At 44.0% G+C, this 21,013-nt stretch overlaps 2 protein-coding genes across 2 annotated transcripts in view; both read left to right on the top strand.

Annotated features, from left to right (window-relative positions):
- LOC115402059 (NACHT, LRR and PYD domains-containing protein 4C-like) overlaps window positions 1–21,013 on the top strand; it is an 868,403-nt gene that overhangs the window by 682,797 nt on the left and 164,593 nt on the right. The window lies entirely within an intron of this gene.
- LOC115402264 (NLR family CARD domain-containing protein 3-like) overlaps window positions 1–21,013 on the top strand; it is a 171,775-nt gene that overhangs the window by 60,846 nt on the left and 89,916 nt on the right. The window contains exon 6 of the mRNA XM_030110778.1: window positions 3,793–3,966. Coding sequence (XP_029966638.1) covers window positions 3,793–3,966 — 174 coding nt within the window. The remainder of the gene's footprint in view (window positions 1–3,792; window positions 3,967–21,013) is intronic.

Below are 21,013 nucleotides of genomic sequence, written 5' to 3'. Positions count from 1 at the left end.
TTTGCTTGTTTTATGCGAAACACCGACCCCTGCAGGCCTTAGGCGTAACTGTAGCTTAGTGAAAAGCTCGTGTCTGTGGCTTGTGCCCATGTACGTGCACAGAAGAGGGGAACTCCTTCCTCGCTCTTTTAGCAGCGCTCAAGTAAAATGTAAGTTTCTTTTGCCTGCTGGGGTCTGTGCTGGAGTTGTGGCAGTACGAGAAGCCGGTCTTTTCTTACTTTCTGGAAGCTCCTTCCTCAGTACTGCTCAGTTGTTGGTTCACACACACCACGAGAATCCATCTTGCACCGCTCGTGCTCATGCGCTCAGGCTTGGATTTTTTTCCTTCGGACCTATCACGTGTCGTTTAGGGCAGGACAGGGGGTACCCAAAAGAAACAGGAATTTATTCAGAAAATAATAATAATAACGAGTTTCGACTTCTGGCCGTCAGATGTGCTACAGGTAAGCCTCATGCATATCTGTGAAAAGTCCGAGCTCCCAGAGTGACACTGACATCTGTCACGCGCTTTTTTTTTTTTTTTTTTTTTAGATTTTTTGTCTGCATATCTGCTCTTACAGCGATATCAACCACCCATGCTGTCACTGTTCAAGCTGCATGCATTTTTTTTTCTTATTTGTGACTGTGACCATCACCTGCCCTCATGGCAAGTAACCTATTAAGTTCATCTAAAGCTATACCCTACGTTATGCCATTGAGGGCTGTGCACACCCGAGTGAGACATAAAACAAACACAGGACAAACAAAAAGAGAGGCATAAACAGTGTTCTGAGAGAAGGGTGCATTAGATTTATTTGTGCTCTGTGGTTCACACTTTGAAGGCAGTTATAAATCCAAAACCTTCCCAAACACCAGATACTACAGAACTCCAACCAGGTCAATCAGGAAGCTGTCAGGAGACCAAAGAAAGTATAGATGAAGCAGAGTGAAATCCAGCAGACACTAACCCAGCAATCTCCACTGACCCAGCAACTGGGGGAGCAAATCTACTGAGTTTTGGTAGATGATGGTGCGGTGGATCTGGCATGCTTGAAAACCTCCACAAAGCAGGGAGCCTCTCCAACCCAGCTAAGTCCGCGCAGCCATCCCGCGTGGGCCACCGGCCAGCGAGCCAGCCCAGGAGTCCGGGACGACCCATCCCCCCGGCACATCCAATGCCCCAAGGCCTGCGCAGCAGAACGGGTTATAGTGGGCCTACAGGAGGAGGAGGGGGGGAGGAGAGGGGGCCACAGCGCGCCCAGAGACCCAACAGATCGGAACTGCAACTGCCAGCCAAAGAGCCGTGGACCGCGAAGAGACAGCGCCGCCCCGAGCCCCCCAAGCGACACGCGAGCACAGCACCCCCACGGGGACTGAGAGATGGCCGAGACGCATACGCGACCCAGCAGAGACCCACGGGGCAAGGCCAACCCCGCCGGGCCGGAGAGGACAACCCTAGGAATTTAACCAGGCATGCAGTGACGTCAAATTAACCATTCATGTAAATAAAAAGTAAATTCTACCGAGTTAAAGATTGTAAGGTGTTGTTGATGCGCCCCGCTTGGTCCCGCTGACAGCAGCTGAGTTCCTGGGTAAAGACAAAGGTTAGTTACACCGCTTTTTATAGTAACAGAGTGTACCTGCGCTCTACGATTTTTCCAAAATGGCGACATTGCTACAGCAGCGCGCGAACATTAAATTCTGCTTATTGCTGGGAAAAACAGCAGCAGAAACACTCACCTTGTTGCAGCAAGCCTACAAGGATGATGCTCTGGGGAAGAATCAGGCCCATGAGTGGTTTGGGCAGCAGAAGGGCCAGATGTCGGCGCGTCAGGTCCGCTCAGCCGTGAAAACAATGCTGATCTGCTTTTTCGCTGTCCAGGGTATCGTCCACAGCGAGTTTGTCCCTCCAGGTCAGACTGTAAATCAGGACTACTACATCGAAGTCCTCAGACGCTCCGTGAGGATGTGAGGAGGAAGCGGCCCGCGTAGTGGCGGAGTGGAGCCCGGTTGATCCACCACCACAGAGCGCCAGTGGACACGGCGCTGCGCCTCACGCAGTTTCTGGCGAAGAATGAGATGAATCTCCTCTCCCATCCGCCATATTCGCCAGATGTAGCCCCGAGTGACTTTTTCTTGTCCCCCAAGTTGAAGAAGGAGCTGAAGGGACAGCGGTTTGCAGATGTGGAGGAGGTGACAGAAAAATCGCAGCCGGCCCTGAATGACACAATTACGCACGGGTCTGACGACGCATTCGTCAAGTGGGAAACATGGCTGGAGCGCTGCATTAAAACTTGTGCTAATGCTAATGCCAATGCTAATTTTTCTGTGTTTTCTTTGGATTAAATGTTAGCGTATCCATTGATAATCCTTTAGGAGTGTAGCATAATTGCACTACTGCGAGGGTGCAGCGTTTCCATCTGTCTCTGTTCTGAGCTGAAAAGCAATCTCGACAGCTCCAGGTATCTTTGACCAATCAGAAGAGCCCCTGAGGCTCTAACCGTGATTGGTCGAGGGGCGTTCGTCGCACGTTCTTGTGGGAGGGGCTTAACTTGTGTAAGGGCATGATGTCAGAGAAAACAGGACAGGATTGGCTGTGCTGGGTTTCAAATCGCCATCTTAGATGGGTCAAATCGCCATCTTGCTTAGGTAAACCTAAGCAAGATGGCGGAGATGCTGAATCCTGCCTACAGCACCTTTAAGTGAGGTTAACAGGCACCATTGTGAGATCTTTCTTCTTTAGAGTTTTTCGGCAGCTTGTGTCCCATTGTTGCAGTACGGCCATCTCCTCTGGTGTGACCGTTGACCGGGACACACCACACTGCTACTCCTGACTACCGCGGCAGAGCGGTTCTACAATTCTACAATTTCATTTAGCAGATGCTTTGTCCAAAGCGATGTACAACACAAGCAAGAATTCAGACAGAAGGAAAAACCTTCAGTAAATGAAAAAAGTGCTCCAATTCAATGCAATTCAATTCATTTTCATTTATGAAGTGGCAATTACAACATAGTCGTTTCTATACACTTTCACAGAGCAACCCAACAGATCTAGATTTAGTGGGGTATCTTGGCCACTGCTGATACTGGTATCAGTGCAACACTATTTAAAACTATTAGAAAAAAAATAAAAACCATAATATGTAAGCTAATGTATATCAGTGATGAAAGAGAGTGGAGTGAGCTCTGCAGCCTGTTAGTGATCAGAATGTTGATGAGAGCTCTTCTCCTCCTGGTGGCATCAGCTGCTTGGACTTTACATTTCTAAACTCCAACATCTGAACCTTCTTCAACCCTGAGTCACTTCAACATCATCATTTGTCCTCTAAACTCACTTCTTTTTCTGTTTATTCAGGTTGTTTGACTGCAGGTTGTCAGAGATCAGCTGTTCTTCTCTGACCTCAGCTCTGAAGTCCAACCCCTCGCTCCAGAAACATCTGGAACATCTGGACCTGGGTTGGAACCCTCTTCAGGATTCAGGAGTTGAGCAGCTGTGTGGTTTTCTGCAGAGTCCACTCTGTGGTCTGCAGACTCTGGGGTCAGTTGATTGTCTGTTACTGTTGTAGAAGGAGAAATGTTTGTCAGCAGCTGTGATCTGAGACTCTGATCCTGCAGTGAGAGAGTGGACTGAGCTCAGCAGCAGCTGACTGGTGTGTGTGGACATGAGGAGTGTGAACGTTGTGTGTGATGAAGATCCAAAACAACAGAAAAGCTCATTGATCAGGACTCAGTAATGTGGAGCTGATCGTTTCTCCATCAATACATCTGATTGGTTTCTCCTCATTGATTCTGCTGCTTTCTCTCTTTATTTAGGTTGTATAGCTGCAGGTTGTCAAAGATCAGCTGTTCTTCTCTGGCCTCAGCTCTGAAGTCCAACCCCTTCCACCTGAAGGAGCTCGACCTGCGTTACAACCGGCTGAAGGATCCAGATGTGCAGCAGCTGGTTGATCTTCAGCAGAGTCCAGACTGCAGCCTGCAGACTCTGAGGTCAGTAGATGGTTGGAGTGAGTCCATGCTGCTCTCAGCAGGTTTGGACTAAACACAGTCAGTGTGAGAACAAAGATCCAGTGTTTGACTCTCAGTGAGGCTGTGAGAGGAGAACGCTGAGCAGCTTCCGGATTGGACAGCAGAGGACACACAGTCAGCCAATCAGAGGAGCCACAGGCTTGTTGTGTTGGTTTGACAGTGGTGGTCCTTCATGAGCTCTGAGCTGCTGACTGCTGCTCTGAACAGGACTGAAGTCCTCACTGCTTCAGAGACTCTGATCATCTCCTCTCATCTCTCTACAGCTGGAGCTACTGGGAGCAGAGCTTCATCCAGAGGACCCACCAGAAGCTCTGAGTGTCAGTGGTGTAGTGTGAAGAGCTGTGAGAGTCCAGCATTGAACCAGGGTTCCTCAGGATGTGACAAAGAATCATCACTGTGTCGTCGTCGTCCTCCTCCTCCTCCTCCCTGTTTGAGACATTCCTCTTTCTAATCAATCTCATCATCTTGTTGTTTCTAAAGAACTGATGTTAGCTGGAAATGTAAAATCAGTTTGTAAACTGAAATCTGCCAGGAAATTCTTTGTTGTTATCAAGCTGTGGGAGCTGTGGGGGGTCGGTTTTTATCAGTGCACCAACACCGACCTTCTCAAGGAGAGTTGAGCTTCTCCAGACTCCGTTTAAACATCTGAGCTCAACTCACAACTTTTACTTCATTGACAATTTAAACTTTTTTGGAACCGCCCAGCTTTTTATGGACAGGACGGACTTCACCTAAGCCACTAGGCAGCTCTATTTTAACAGGTGACATTCAGCACACAGTCCACACATCCCCCACTGACTGACTGCCTTCTGAACAAGCATGGTAAATATTGCTTTGTTAACTTAAGTATTTTTCTAAGGATTAAAATTATATCTGTATTTATTTATTGACATGTTGGGAAAAATTGTATTTACTCGAATGAGTTCTGCTCCCGGGTGATGCTATGTCAGTGGAAGGTTTACACATCTGAGCAGCTGATGCAGAATATCACCTCAATGTGTAAAGTGTGTCCTATAAAAGCAAGATATGAAAGGACAGCCATAAGCAGGCCAAAGCGGTACGTTTTATTTTTCCATTGCAAACATGCATTTATGCTGATATTGGTGTAATCACTTCTGTTACAGTTTGTGTTTTGCATTCTGTTATCAGTTCTACGGTGTTTGGTGTGGGTGAAACCAGTAAACATCTGTGAAAAAGGACCTCACGCCGTCGCGTTGTGGCTGAGGCCGGCATAGCAGAACGCTGCACTGCTCCTAGTGAAGATGATGATGCGCCGAAGCTTCGGACCGCCGCTGCTCACAAGACGTCTGGCTGCTGAGGGTAGTGCCGCATCATGAGGTTGTTAATGACACAGTGAACAAGTGACAGTTGAACAATCAAGCAGCAGGTTTGTGCCTGAGATATCATTCAATCACTTGTGAACTGTTCTTGAAGCTATACAGGCGTTCATTACTCCAACTTTTACAAGGATCAGCAACAGAACATCTTAAATCCACCTAATAATTCTGGGACATCAAGATTTCTTTACAGGTGTTCAAGTCAAGGGGCATTTATTTTTTTTTTTATTTTTTTCCTTTGTGATTAGATTCATTGTGATGTTTTGATCGTCCAGAAGAACTGCTTTGAAATATGTGACACAGAATGTTTTACTGTTGTTTGATGAACATTTGTTTTCGGTTATTTTTCACACACATAGCCACACAAAGCATTTATACACCATCATAAGCTATTTTATGGTCATGTATGCATCATCTATTTGACATGTCAGACAAATATCAACCTACAACACAGTCCACAAAGAAGTTAGCTGGGCAGAAAATAGCAGACAAGAAAACAGCAATGAAGAACAAATCATTCCAGAGCAGCGTGTTGAAAATGTCCAGCAATCTCAGCGAGCAATAACTTAGCAATAACATATCCTTCCCCAAGATGTTTGCAAAAGCCAGCTCACACACGCTCTTACTGAAAAAGGAAAATCCCTGCAGGAAGCTAAATGAAAGGATCTCAAAAGAGACTTTGAGCGAACCTACAAAAAATGGAAGTATTGTTGGGGGACGCAGGGATGGAATATCCCTCTGAATGACTCATGTCAAAGATGATTGGAATCATTTTTTCTGAGTACTGTCTGCTCCACAAAAGGAGGGGCCCCTCCCCCACCTTGGTCCCAAGCCATTTTGTGATCCCAAACCAAGTCAAAATGGCTGCCCCAAATGGCTGCCCCCCTCAAGCCCCCTCCAGACAAAGACGGGGGGCTGCAGCTGCGTTGCATGTGTTCAAGAACCGAAGCTGCATGCTCTCTCTGCCCACTTCATACCTATATCCGACAGCGATATTTCCCCACAAAGCGCGCAAAGCCTCCGTCGAAGTCGCGCACGCGTCATTCGTCCTGCTCCCTTCTCCCTCCCTTTCTCTCTCTACTGCGCATGCGGACACACACACGCCGGACTGTCAGCCCTCCCCTTCGCTGCCACGCCTCCCGGTCTCCGCCCCTCGGGAGGAGCCAGGAGGGATGGTCAGCCTTCTCAGACCCGTTGACCAAGGGGGGGTCAAGAGACACACCCCTCTTCTCTATCACCGAACACCACACACAGACACACACACACTCCCCCGCCAGGTCGTACTTTAGAGGGGGTGAAACTCCCCCTCCCTCCTGCGTCTCCAGACTCCCACACACACGCAGACTGTTTGCATGCTTTGAATCTGTTCAGATATGCTATTCGATGTTTTAATTAGAAATAGACATTTTTAATAAACGCCTATTAACTGAACTGGATGATTCACTGTGGTTCTTGACTGTGTTTTGAGGACAAGTCCCTGGTTTTAACAGCTTAGCGCTCGATCTTACGCTTCTCTGATAATTTATCAGTTGTTTATCTGAAGATTAACAACCAGCTTAAATTAACTTCCCATTTTGAGACTGAATGTTGGTAATCAGTTGTCCTCCAAAAAGGTGGTGCCCTGGAATTATTAATTAAACCACAGGTATTTTATGCATAATTTACAACTTCTCTCAGCTCATTTTCTATAATTTACCTATTTCCAGTAATTGGTCGTTTGTGGCATTATTGATTAATTAATAACACCTGGTTAATCAATGATTTAATGGTTAAATTACTCTGTGGTTAACTTAATTCCCAAATAGCTAATTATTTGACATTTTTAACGGATAAATAACAGTTTGTTCTAATTAATAATAATTGATGTTGGGTTAAATTACTTTTTGCTTCACTTTAAACAGTTTATTATGCCATAATTGATTATTGGTGATTCACTGTTAATGACCTGTAATTGATAATTGGTGAATAACAATTTGCTCAAATTAATAAGTAACTGAATTACTTAAAGTAATCAATTACTCCCGGTAATCAATACTTAGTAAGTTATTACCAATTACCAATCGTAAACCCCAATAGTATCATAATAACTGCTTAAGAAATTCCTGAAGGGTCAAGACAATGATTTGATTATTTATGTGGAGACATTGAAATGCCTGAAGCTGTGCTGAGAAGGAAATGGGATGTATGTTGGGCCATCACTAAAACAGCCAAAGAAAAGGTTCTCTGCTTTCTTGAAGAAGTGGTGATCCACTGGACATTCCCTCGCCTGACTTGGAGTCAATCTTTGAAAACACACTTTCCACTGCCTCATCTCGATCCTCGTGTAAGTGAAAGACCAATTCTAGACTGTCCAAACTGTCATGCTCTGATTCACTACAGCAGAGGCAACAAGCAGCAGCTGAAGTTGCAGCCACGGAAGAAACGATCAAAGTAATGAATACTCAACATCACTGTGAAGAAGAAATCAGAGCACTTGAACTAGAAGATGCAAGAAGAAGAGCTCATTTTCTAACTGAGAGGACAATAAAAACAAAGCTACAGGAAAAGAGGAAAGAAGTGGAGCAATTACAGGAGTTACAAAAGCATACTGCAGCACAAGCAAGGCTAAAGGTTTATGCCAAAAGTATTCTTAGTGAGAATGACAAGAAGCCTCCCATCTGTCTCACTGAAATGAAGCAAGACAGTTCCAGTGGACAACTAAGTTTTGTTGCCAACTCCTGTCAACCATTTATTCCCTCCCAAGTAACAGCTCCAACCAGTCCATCTTTATACTCCCTTCCGGTAACAAGGCCTCAAACTCCAACAATGTTGGAAGCAGCAGTCTTTCTGGAAGATCCCTTGCTGTATAATGATTGGAAGCAGTAATTTCAAACATTAGTAGATATAAAAAAAAAACCTGCCAATGCAGGAAAAGCTCTTCTATTTGAGGAAATATGTCAGTGATGTGGCTAAAAGAGCTATTGAGGGTTACTTCCTCAATGGGACTGACAGCATATACCATGCTGCCTGGAATACACGTGAGAGTAGGTTTGGAGACCCTTTCATCTTAGCCAAATCATATCGGGACAAGATTCATTTGTGGGCTAAGATCACCAAAAACAATAGAGATCTAGGTGAATTTGCAGACTTCCTGAGCAGTGTCTAATCAACCATGCCTTACGTGCAAAGATTACAAGTTTTGAATAATTGCACCGAAATCAAAGGATAGCTGCTAAACTACCTGATTGGCTAACTTCACGTTCCTCGATAAAGATGCTAGAATCATTTGCAATCCTGTCACCTCACTTCAAGCAATAAAACTAACAAAAGCAGATTACAAGCAAACTATAAAAGATAATTCTAGAAGAAACCACATTTTAAATGACAAAGTGCTCTTAAGAAGCTCCACTGAAAATACAACCATCACATGTGTCTTCTGTAAAAAATCTGGACACCCTCTCCACAAATGCCAAAAGATGATGGAGAAACCTGTGGAAGAAAGAGTGAAGTTCGTACAAGTTGAGAAGTTGCGTTTTGGTTGTCTTAAGACTGGACACAGCTCCAAAAGTTGCACTTCAAGAAGTGTAGTCGACAAGTGGCAAAAGCCTCATCCCACATTTTTACATCAAGATAGAGAAAAGAGGGAACAAAGATCAAAATACATTCATGATAAAAGGGTGAATCAAGAAATAGAAAGAAAGCTGAAGACTTGATGAAGACTTGATGATCATTGGCTGGTGGGCGGATCATGCCCTGCTCATGTGTCTCACTCACCACACGCTGACCGGTAAACACAACAAGACAGAGACAATGGCGTGGAGCTCGAGCCTCGGACCTTCAAAGGGAGCGTTCTGAAACTGGAAGTCACACTGGAAGACTTTATCCACGTCTGCCTCAAGCAGCTCGAACTTAGCTCCTCACATCAACACATGCTAGCATGACACTTGCTGCTGCTGCTGCTAACCCCATGCTAACCCAGCCCCGGGCCCAAATGCAGCCAGGAGGGAAACGAGCCGCTCTGTTAAAAAAAAAGCAACACTCGATTTTTCGGGGCTACAGTGACCAGAGCCGAGCTGAACACTCTGACTGCCAGGTACACTGGTACACAGTAGGCCTAATATACAGTTACAGAGATCTGCACTACTTAATGGCCAGAGGTTTACATTTGTGTTTTCTTAACAGGTTGCAATTTAGTTCCAATAAATACCAAATGTTCTAAAATACTGTATGAAGTGTTTTTGTTCTTCAATCAGTTGATATGAACATCTTTGATGTTATAAATGTTATAGAATGTGGTAATGTATAGAATGTGAAAAATAATGTCAGTTACTTTGCTGAGTAACTGATTACTTTTACAATGAGGTAACTGAGTTACTAATTCAATTACTTTTTGGGAGAAGTAATTTGTAATTCTAACTAATTACTTTTTAAAAGTAAATTGCCCAACACTGCTCACGGCGGTCTAAACCTGCTCACGTTCCCTATTAGTGGGTGAATTCTACTTCACAATGACAGGAAGAGCTGACATTAAAGGCTCAAAAAGCGACATTGCTATGAAGGCTTGGCCACCACAAGCCTTTTCTGACACCTCCTGCTTAGAAGCCAGAAAAAGCAGAATGATTGTGAGGCCCAGCACACTGAAATAAGCTTCTGCCGTTCTGCTCTACGGCAGGTTTCTGTCTTCCCTGAGCTTGCCTTAGGACACCCGCATTATCGTTTGACACGTGTACCGCCCCAGTCAAACTCCCTAACTGCGTTGGTGTTTTGTAAATGCACAGATGGACAGTGCTGCATTTAATCTCGTCCTCTCTATCTCTTTGTTTAAGAAAATTTGTATTTGAGAGTGTGTTTATATGAGACTGTGAGCATGTGCGTGTGTGCGTGCGTGTCTGAATGTGTGTATTTCAGAGAGAAACAATGTATGTAGTAAATGTTTGTAGATGTTTCAAAACCATGGGCAGTACCACATTTATATTCTCTCTCCCTGTGTGTGTTGGAAGAGGCAAATGTGTTTCATAAACATGCTTAGGAGATGTTTCAGCTCCATGGACATTCACTCTCTCTCAGGCCGATCTTTCAAACTGGTGTAAATCCGAACGGTGAGCTCATCGTATGACGGGGCTCGCATGGCATGAACCAAACTTCCATACCAGGCCGATTTCAGCATTTGAATGATCGGGTGTTGATAAATGCTGCGCTGAATTTGCTCGTCATTAACATGTTACGCCCTGAAATATTTCTGTGGTCGCAGTGAAAAACTGATGGTTCTAAACCGCTGCCCACTGAGATCAAACACGGAAAAGGAGCGATTTTGGCAAAATAAGGAACTTTTCGGAGCTGGAAATGGATCCTCTCAGGTCTGAGGTGGCAGTAAATCAGAAGGAGCTCTTTGGAAGAATAAAAACTGGAATTAAAGGACAATAGAAAAACGCTGTCTGGAGAACGATCACGGCGGCAAACAGCATCGCCATGGACAAATGGACACTGACTGAGGTCTGAACAGATTATAGGCTGGTTTATATAACCCTGATATTACAACTAATGAGGCTGACTCACGTTATACAGCTCAGATTTTTATTGTTTTGTTTAATTATGTCTCAGAGTCAGACAGCAGCGGCACCACGGCCAGTGGCCCCTCCCACAGCGGTGACGGCCCCACCAAGACACACACACCCAGTACCGAACCTGGTGCCGAGTAGGACCCCGGACCGAATGATGTTCCAGCACCACGGACAGTACCACACTGACACTTGTTCTCTCTCTTCTGATGAACATGTGTTTGTGACATAATGATGGATTTAATTTGTGTTCATTTGAACTTAATTCTCAATCGATGCTGTGACTTTGTGTAGTTAAATCTCAAAGTGAGTAGTTAAATTATACATCAAGTTGCTCAGAGGGCTTTGAATGTAATAAATGCTAATTTTCTGTCAAAGATACTAAAGACATTGAAGAATTACAATGCAATATTCTGAGTGTTTAATCATCATTTTCAAGATAAATTTTCAAATAGCTTTCAAAACTACTTTTGTATTATATTGATTATTGGTTCTTGATTAGCTTTTTCCTGAAAATTATATTGTTGCATTTTAAAGTTTTTCACTCATTTACTCTTCCTACAATGACTTAAAAAAGAAAAAAAAAAAAAAAAAAGAAGAAAAAGACTCACTTGAGTGGAGTCCAGTCAGAATCTTCCAAAGCAAGCAGCCCTTTTCAGGTGGGGGTGCCGCAGCTTGAGCCTCACAAGAGTGAAGAGAACTTGACAATTAGTGATATAAAGATGTATTAAAATCTTCACTGAACATACAGTTGTTGGGTATTTCTGATCATCATTGTATGGAAGTGCTCTGATATTATTGGTGGTTTGTCTTGAACACGGAGCTGCAGGTGTTACCAGGTAAAGTGTCCTGCAGTTCTGCAGTAACAGTGTTGAAGGTTCCTCCCAGAACCACAGCGTGCTGCATGGGGGGTGAGGATTATCAGAGGAGACCACGGCCCCCCATTATGAGACAGAGGTCTGGAACCTTCAGGACCAAAAGACACATTCTGATGACTTTCCACCAAAATTAAAAATTTACTTGGAGCCACAAAACATGTTGAAGCTTTAAAGGAGTCATATTATGCTATTTTTCAGTCACGTCATATAGGTCACGGACGCCCAAAAACATAGTATATAAGTTTGTTTGCCCCAAATTCGTCCTATGTTTGGAGTTCGAGCATTCTAAAAAGTGGCTCTGAGGAGCCTTCTTCAGAACAGCCTGTTTTTGACAGCCTATTTTCCGTGATGAACTTGGACGCATCTGGCCACGCCCACCTCATAAATTTACTGTCGTTAAGAAAGCACCTTACAGGAAGTTACACCGGAAGTTTCAAAATAAAACACAATGCACGACCTCCCGGACGTAAACTTTTTCCTATATGTTGTTATTCCGCCGCCTCAGGAGGAGAGAATCAGCTCATCAGGGTCCCGGACAGCAGCAAACGTGGAAATTACTGTTTTTATATAGAATGAACCAAATAAAAGGAACAATTGGATAAAGAAAAGCACTCATTTGAGATCAAAACATAAACCATGTACTCATCCTTGCTGGACGTACTAAATCACAGATCAATGTGGCTGGACGAGCAGAGCGACCTTGCAGAAGCGAAATGAGGTGTTTTTTTTATTTTCTCTTTATATCATGTGTTGTTCGTGTGATATCAAGAGCAGAGAGCCTCTCAGAGGAGCAGCCCTCTTCATCCGGACGGCGCTGCCGGTGTGTGTTCACTTTGCGCCCGGCGTGCAGTGCGCCTCCACTGGGCTCCGGAGCTTCACAGCCTCCCGGCGAGGAGAGGAGCAGCCCAGCGGCCCAGCGGCCGCGCGAGCGGTGCGTTTCCGCCAGCGGTGCGTTTCCGCCGGCTTCGGGACCAGCTTCCGTGGAGCAGCTCCGAGCCGTTTACCCAATTGGCCCCAACTCGGCTCCTGGAAGTCAGACGCCCGGGCGCCGTCACAGCCGCGGCCGACTCAAAGTGCCTCTCTGCTGGGGAGAGGAGCTCCGCTACGTTCCCATCGAGCTAACTGTGGCTAAGTTAGCGAAAACTGTCAGCTCGTCAGCTGACCCACCTGAAGACGGTGGAGGAGCTGACTTTATGAAAACACTGGCGATGGATGAGAAAATACAGCCGAAATGAGCGACCTGTCCGGGGGCCGGCCAGAGGCTGGATTCTCTTCCGGGGGGAGTGGCGTTCCTCTTCATGACGTCGAGAAGAGGAAGATTTCAGAACCGCGTGTTTGAGTGTATATTTTCTTAAAAGTGGAGCGCACAATTGAGGGAGGTGACTGAATTTTTCACTTCTGGGGGATCATACAGAGGCTCTGGGAGGCAATATGACTGTAAAGACACCTTTTTAAAGTGAATTTTGCATAATATGACTCCTTTAATGTTCAGTGTCCTTGGGTGCTTTGAAAGGTGCTTTTTAAATCGAATAAATTATTATTATTATTACTCACCTCATTCTAAAATGGTGGTAAAACAGTGGAAAACAGCTTACAGATCTATTTCATATTTTTACATAGTGGCTATTATGTGGCATAACTGCTTCTCCCATCTGTAGGCATAGGTGAAAGTAAGCCGGAACGCACCGGAACGCCGTGCCGGTAAGAAATATACTGGCCTCTTCTACCGGAACGCCCCGGAACGCCTCTGAAAAGCAACTTTCACTCATACATATAAAGCGAGCCCTTTCTTTTTTCAAGCAAATTTTACCGAAATAAGTGTAAAATTGATGAATACATAAAACTCATCTCCAGACTACATCTTCTGTGACGTGTTGAACAAGGTTAATGCGCCTGATGAGCACTGGAGTCCTCGCTTACCGTGACAGGTTGCAGCTTGCAACGGCAGTCACTGGCTGTAGCGTAACGTTAATCCAATGTCCACTGTTGTGTGTTTTTTGCAGACAACAGGGTAGTCATTTTTGCAAAATAAACAAAACATAAATCCACAAGTAATAAATTGTGAGGGTTCACGCGTCGTAAAATATTCTCCGTCTCTCTGTCATGCGAGCAGCATCACTCCTTCCGCAAACAAGCACACGTGGAAGTGAGGTAAACTCAATGCGTTCTTTTCATTGGATGGCTGGTTGCCTCGGTGATGTAAGGACACTCCCCCCCTTCCCCGTCTCAAGAGACAACTTGGACAGGTCAAAAATGCAAAGAAAAATTAAAAAAACCATTTAACTAAAAACAATATATATATACACACACACACACACACACATATATATATATATATATATATATATATATATATATATATATATATATATATATATATATATATATATATATTGTTGCGGCGGCAGGCGCCGCTGGGGGCCGCCATACTGTTTGGTGCCGCAAGGCATCATGGGAGGGGATTGTTCGGGCCGTTTCAAGATGTATTTTGTGTTAAAATGTGTTAAAATGTACTTCGTTTTGTTGTAGGTGTGTTAAGTTATTGTTTTTCTATGTGTTGATGCCGTTTTTCCGGTGTTTTTCTTGTTAAGTTTCATTTACGTTATGTTGGACCAACAGTGAGAAGGGTCGGTGTGAGAGTGATGTGGCCTCTGTGCCAGCTGGTGATGGCAATCTGGAGCTTTCTGAAGCAACAAAGTTTTCAACACAATTGTATTGAAAAAAGGTTCAGTACTCGAAGCTTTTCAAATCAGAGCCCAACAAGGACCCCTGGTGGTGAAAGTCAAGGAAAGCATGTCATGTGTCAGAGCTGAATGAATGAATGAATTTGATGTATGAGTAATTACATTTTTTAAATTATTGAATGATTTGTCCACATCACTAAAACCTAGTAGAGCTAATATTTTGATGTCAGCATTTCTATTGTTCATAGGCCAACTTGAATAAAGATGGGGATGAAAAAGCAGAGTGTTCATATGTATGACTGAATGTGTTTGAAGTGACCAGTACATTTGCTGTGTCTCACATAACAAGTCAGCAGCAAGCTGACTTATCATTTGAGACACAGTAATTATTTAGGTATCATGAGAGATAGTGGAAGTGAATTGACGTTGGCAGATGCTGGCCACAAACCAAACATTGGACCTAGAAAAATAAATTACAAATGAGGGATGTTTTTTAACGAAGGGATTTGGTCTGACAAAACAATATGACATATTGTTGCAACTGGCAACCAACCACCCCAAATATATTTCAAAGTCTAACATTAACAATGAACAAAATATAGGCATAACACATTTGCTCATAACACCATTGTTGGGTGAAATGAAATGAAATCAAAGTGTTCCCAAACTTCAGAACGTCCTCTTTTTGTCACAGGCTCCATATCAAATCTATATTCACTGTCTCTCACTCTCTCTCTCAACTCACAAACTGCCTCCACAGCCCACAAACAGCTGCAGCGCGTTTTAAACCTGTGAAGCAGCGGCTGAAGCGTCACGTGGGTGTGCGCGAATGAAGCTTCAGACGTCACGGATCACGTGATTATCAGGAAACGAATCAAGCTCCGATACAAAGCTCCACTGAGAAGAGGTTCATTTTTTCAACACATGCTTCGAAGCTTCGGTGTCACGGTTAACATCACTAGTGCCAGCATTGTTTGGTGTGAGTGACATGCTCCCAGTGTATATTAGTTGTTACAACAATAAAAGCTTTGAATGAGCTAAAGAGCAGCAGTCCTTGTCGATTGCCTCCATTGCGAAGAGGTCATTGCCGCCATCACAATATGTATTATATTTAAACATTCTTAACAACATTCAAACAATTAAAAAAGCATTATGCTTTCAAGGATGTCAGAGAAGAGCAGGATTTATCAATATGTCTTGTACGATGCTCGCAGGCTTTGCGCACAAACTAAAAAATTTTTTTGAGTTGCACAGCTCCTGCAAGAATCTTATCTTACTTTCACCCCTGTCTGTAGGTCAGATGTCCCTGGACGGCTGCAACGAAGACTGTCCTGCAGGCAGCAGACAGAAAAGACTTCTTTCTGCAATTGGATGCAGCAACTGGTTCTCTGATGGACGCTCTGGAACAGTTCTACAAAAATCATTTCTTGCTGAAGATGTTGCAGGAGATGTGAATTTGCGCCACCAGCCTACAGAATGCATGCCATAAAGAAGAGCCACACTTTAAGCAAATGACACTTTATAATAATAAAGGTTCATACAGTCATGACTTTGCATTTATTTCTTTTTCACATCTGAATCATTCCTATCAAGTGATTTCATGCAGAATTGGTGTTTGCAGATTCGTAAGACAGACACACACATTCAGTATTTTATCCACTATCCACGCAAACCGTGATGGCCTAACAGCTTTGGCCTGAGGGAAATCCAACTGCACACTCTTGCGTTGTGGTTTGGAGTGAAGTTGTCACGCCTGCGAAGGAGGACAGATCATTACAAATTGTAAAATTCGTATTAGTTATGTGTACAAAAATACATGGAAATAACTGGCAATTAAAGACTTCAATTTCAGACTTCCTCAGACTATATATAGGGAAGAGTGGGGTAAGTAGTGCCAATTTTTACTTAAAGTGACTTTTACACAAGGGGATAACAGGAATGCCCGCAACTAAAATATGTTCATATAGTTTAGGATGTTGTGCATCCCTGGGAGCAATCACTTTGTATCTTAAATAAACTGTGTGAGAAATATAGCTTTGGAAAAAAAAGTGGTTTTGTGGCACAACTTACCTCAAGTGCGGGGTAAATTGTGCCATTAGTCAGAATGCACTGGGGTAAATTGTGCCACTGATAACTGAAGTAAAAAAAGTCATTTTAATATCAAAAATGATAATGCTAGATAAAAACAAGACAAATTAAATACAAAAGTACTTGTTTAATGCTTATTTAAAGTTTGAACATCATCAAAGGCCAATTTGCTTCAACAAGGCCCGGTGCCACATGACTACATGCTCAGAACAAAATCAAAAATCAAAAATGAGCACCTGACTGCATCTGCATCCGAATATCTTCACAGATTCGACTTTCTACTGGACGTTCCACTTGTCAATGCTGCAGTGGAAAATGAACTTGCGCTCCCTTCTGGCTCTATCACCACGCTTTTATGCTGTGGGAAATTTTTTAAGCACATCACCTCGAGGGATGACTCCTTCATCATTCTCTCCAAATGTGAAGATGGACTTTCCATCAACAGGCCTCATAACTTTGCTTCAGAAACTTTGAAAAGTTGGAGCCCTGTCTGTCTTCCTTTTGTATCTGCGTGACATGATGGATTTTGATCTGAAATTAAAAATGACACATAGTTTTAGTGATCAAATGGAAGAATAAGATGTACAATAACAGTAAAATACAATAAAGTAATATATAGTAAACTAGAAATTGGCACTCAGAGAGCGCAGACCTCCGCCACAGCTCAAATCAATCAGCAACAACCGTAAGAACAGCATATATAATCGCACATCATTGTTATTGGGGGGGTGATCGGAGCAGAGCGCTGCAGCATGCGGTGCCTCTCTCTGTCGCCCTGTCGCCCTCTCTCCCTGTGTGTGTGTGTGTGTGTTTATCTGAAAAGGAAAACCAAAAAGCGACATAACTTATGTTATTTTACTTCATTTTAATTTGAAAATTGACCGGATTCTCTCGTATTTTCCGTTACAGACTTCCTGTGTGGTGCGATCTGCTCTGTCCAGCTTTACAACTGGCGGTGTACGGCGCGCGGCTCGCGGAGAAAATAGAGAGGAGCAGAGCGGCCGCGGTCCACGGCACGAGCCGCTACGTGCGCCGCGGTCCCCCGCGTGTCCTGTATGAACCGTGAGATAGGTTAACAGGGGCGCCGATCTGACAGTCGGTGCGCGGCGCTTCCCACTTCCGCGTCGGAGGCGGCGCGTCCTGTGTGAACCAGGCGTTTGTCGCCCCCTGTCGGCGGGCCTGCCCAACCATGTGAAAGACTCCCTATCTGTCAATGATAAAGAATCCTTTAAAAAATTCCTGGATCCAGACAGTGATCCGGATCATCACCAAAATGTAATCAATTCTAAGTTAGCTCAAGACCCACTTTTCCACAAAGTTTCATTGCAATCCGTCAATTACTTTTTCCGGGATCTTGCTAACAAACCAACAATCAAACCAACCAACCAACCAACAAACCAACCAACCAACCAACAAACCGACATGATTACATAACCTCCTGGCGGAGGTAATCATCATAAGTTTGGGAAGTTGTGCCAGTGGCACAACTTAACCCAGGTCCTTTGGCACAAATTACCCCAGGCCCACCATTTTGAAAAAAATGCATCCCCCAGCTGTTCTGAGCTAGCATCATGTTAACTGTATAGACTCATGATGTAGCTTACTAAAGCAGTAAAATATGTGTGAAATGTTTTCAAAGTTTTCTATAATTGTTCAAGCACAGCAATCAAAAAACCTTAGCCATGGAAATTTTACTTTGGAGGGCAAAAAGATGTTTAATGAACTTAAATGTGCTTACCTCTCAAGCCATGTGTCTCCGTTTTTTGCAAGATGAGCGGAATGGACGCCTCTTCAGAAACATGTGGTCACATGACCAACAACTACGATGGTTTTCTAAATAATAGGGGTGGCACTACTTGCCCCTTGGCACAAATTACCCCGCTCTCCCCCACTTTTTTTTTTCAAATAAGTAATTTCTGTCATGTGTATGGAAAGAACAACTCATGGAAAACATAAATACTCCAACTTAATTTACATGGTTGCAGTTCCAGTTTTTTAACAACATACAGTGGTGAGAAAAAACACAGTCTGGATTGTTAGTTACACATTTTAGTACACGGAGATGCATTTCTAATAAAAGGCTCTTAGAATATTAACACTAGCTTCGGATTCTCATAGAGGATGATTTTGCTTGGATACCTAAGGGCTAGTTTGCGATCATGGCAGGCACATGCCTTCTGTAGCTGACATGAAGCTAACTCAGAAGCGAACTAAGACACTCATCATCTCTTCTCTTCGTCAAGACCACAATGAATAATAATATAAAACACACAACACATCGATCCTTGAGGAGTAGTTAAATGGCACGATTGCATCCGGATGACTGAACTAAAAAGTTAAATCTTTGTCTAGTATGAAACATCTGTAATGTTGGCACTGGATTAGCTAGCATGTGCTACCTTGAGCGATACTTCAAATTGCAATTTACCTGATTAATTTCAGCCATCTCTTCTTCTTTTGATCATCGGCAGGGAAACGGTAGAATGAGACTTGAGTGATTCCTTTAGTCTCCGATCTTTTAAAGCTATAGTGCGTAACTTTGGTCGCCCTCTAGCGGAATTCTGCGTTCTTACAACAATAAAGCCGGCGCTTCCATATGACGTACGCCCAGCTGTCCCCGGTGTCCCCCCTCCCCCTCTCCCCCCAACCGCTGCCACGGTGATTCGCGCGTTGAAAACGGTTTTCATTCTGTGTGAATAAGGACAGCTGGTGAAAAAAAGATGGACTCTTCCAAAGAGGTAATTATTGTTTTCTTTTTTATGGCCACAGAAACGCAAATACTTTATTACAAACGGCAGACAAGGTGCCTGCTAATTTGTAACTGACAGGTCAGTGGATGAAAAGACCCAGTGGTCGTCAGTGGAAATCTTTTGTTGTCCGTTGGTCTCCAGTAGCTGCTTCTTGATGAAAAACGAAGTGTTACACACAAAATACAGTGTTACCTGCAGGAAAAAAGTTTGGCCGGGGGCGGGGTGGGGGGAGCGTGTGGTGTTGCTGCTAACGGCTAACGCTGCCGACGCTGCTGGTGTTCGACCGTCGGAGAGGTTTTTTTTTTTTTTCTCTCCTCTCTGTTGTCCGGGCGCTGCACAATTTAGCGCGGGTGGGAAGCCCGGACTGAAAAGGTCTGGCGGAAACCCTGAAGTAGCATGTCGCTTCCTCGGTCTGCCTGAGACTGTGAGCTGAGCCTGTTGTTATGAGACCCTCCGCACGTCCTCCCCCTCCCTTCTTGTTGTGACGTAAAATGCGTAATTTCCTGCGCGCCAGCGCGGGAATGTCGCCAGTCGACAAGCAAAGCAAGAATTATATATATATTGAAAAATCCCGCGATATGTTAGAGGGGCCGATCGGCTTAATCTGCATTTTGTCATCTCCACTAGTAGTGGCTTGGCTAAAACGGACATTCATAGAAATTTAAAAGTTACGCACTATAGCTTTAAAACACTGAGGGACACAACACTGTGGCATCTTGACGGTGAACAAACCAGGTTTGAATGGACCGCTGAAGACGAATGGCACCGGAAGTGTGCCTTGCGGGGGGCGCCTACGTCACGACTTTCCTAGCGGATAGAAAAGACACGTCGACACACAGCGCAATGCGCTTTATAGCTGTTCTCCTGCACTTTTTGGACCCAGTCATTAGCCTTTTCCCATTCCACTCTGTATTTTTGCATCCTTCTTTGTTTTTTCCTCGGAGGAGTAGATGCATTGCTGGTCGAAGGTGTATCTCTATCAGCGGTGTGCATGTGTGCATCATCAGCCATGCTGCGCGCTGCTTTAATGTTTTGATTTACTTCTTCTCATGCGCTCTGTGACGAAACTGAGTATTGGCCAATGAAATGCAGTAGTCTAGGAACGGTCTTTTTTTGACCAATGAGATAAGAGTGATTCTTTGTTGTCAAGCCATGTTTGTCAGCTCATTGGTCACAGAACGTCAGCGAGCCGGTGAACAATTTACCGTAAGTTTTCATTAAAAAGTGCATGTTCCATTGCTCACGTTTTGACTCTCACAAAAATATGGAACAAAGTGCGTTCCTTTTCAGCTCAATACGGAACGCACACTTTTACGTCCAAATACGTAATGATTCTGTTTTTTAAGGAACGGTTGGTAACTCTATAATACTCATTCTTCTCTGGGTTCACAGGCTGGCAGTGATTTTCCACTGCATTCGTAATAGGGCATTGGCAGACTGTGGCTCATGGGCCCTTCAACGATAAGTAGCCTACGGTTTAAACAGCTTTCATGTTGTTTGTAGAGATGAAGTAGAACAATATACTCACCCTGAATGCTTTTCTGATCTGAACATTGCTTCGGGAGAAATTTAGATCCAAAATCAAGCGGCAGACATCCGTATACGGCTAGCAGACAGGGCATCGGTAACGTCGCTCCTAAAATGGCTGTAGTCGTCCAAAAACTCAATATTTTCACCAGTATTTCATCATGGTCTGCTCACGCCGTTCCTCCACGACTGATATTTGTCCATTTT

Source organism: Salarias fasciatus, chromosome 15 (assembly GCF_902148845.1).
Source record: "Salarias fasciatus chromosome 15, fSalaFa1.1, whole genome shotgun sequence".
In the NCBI taxonomy this organism is placed as follows: domain Eukaryota; kingdom Metazoa; phylum Chordata; class Actinopteri; order Blenniiformes; family Blenniidae; genus Salarias; species Salarias fasciatus.
The sequence above is the reverse complement of the archived record's forward strand: the minus strand, read 5'-3'. Positions and strand labels throughout refer to the sequence as shown.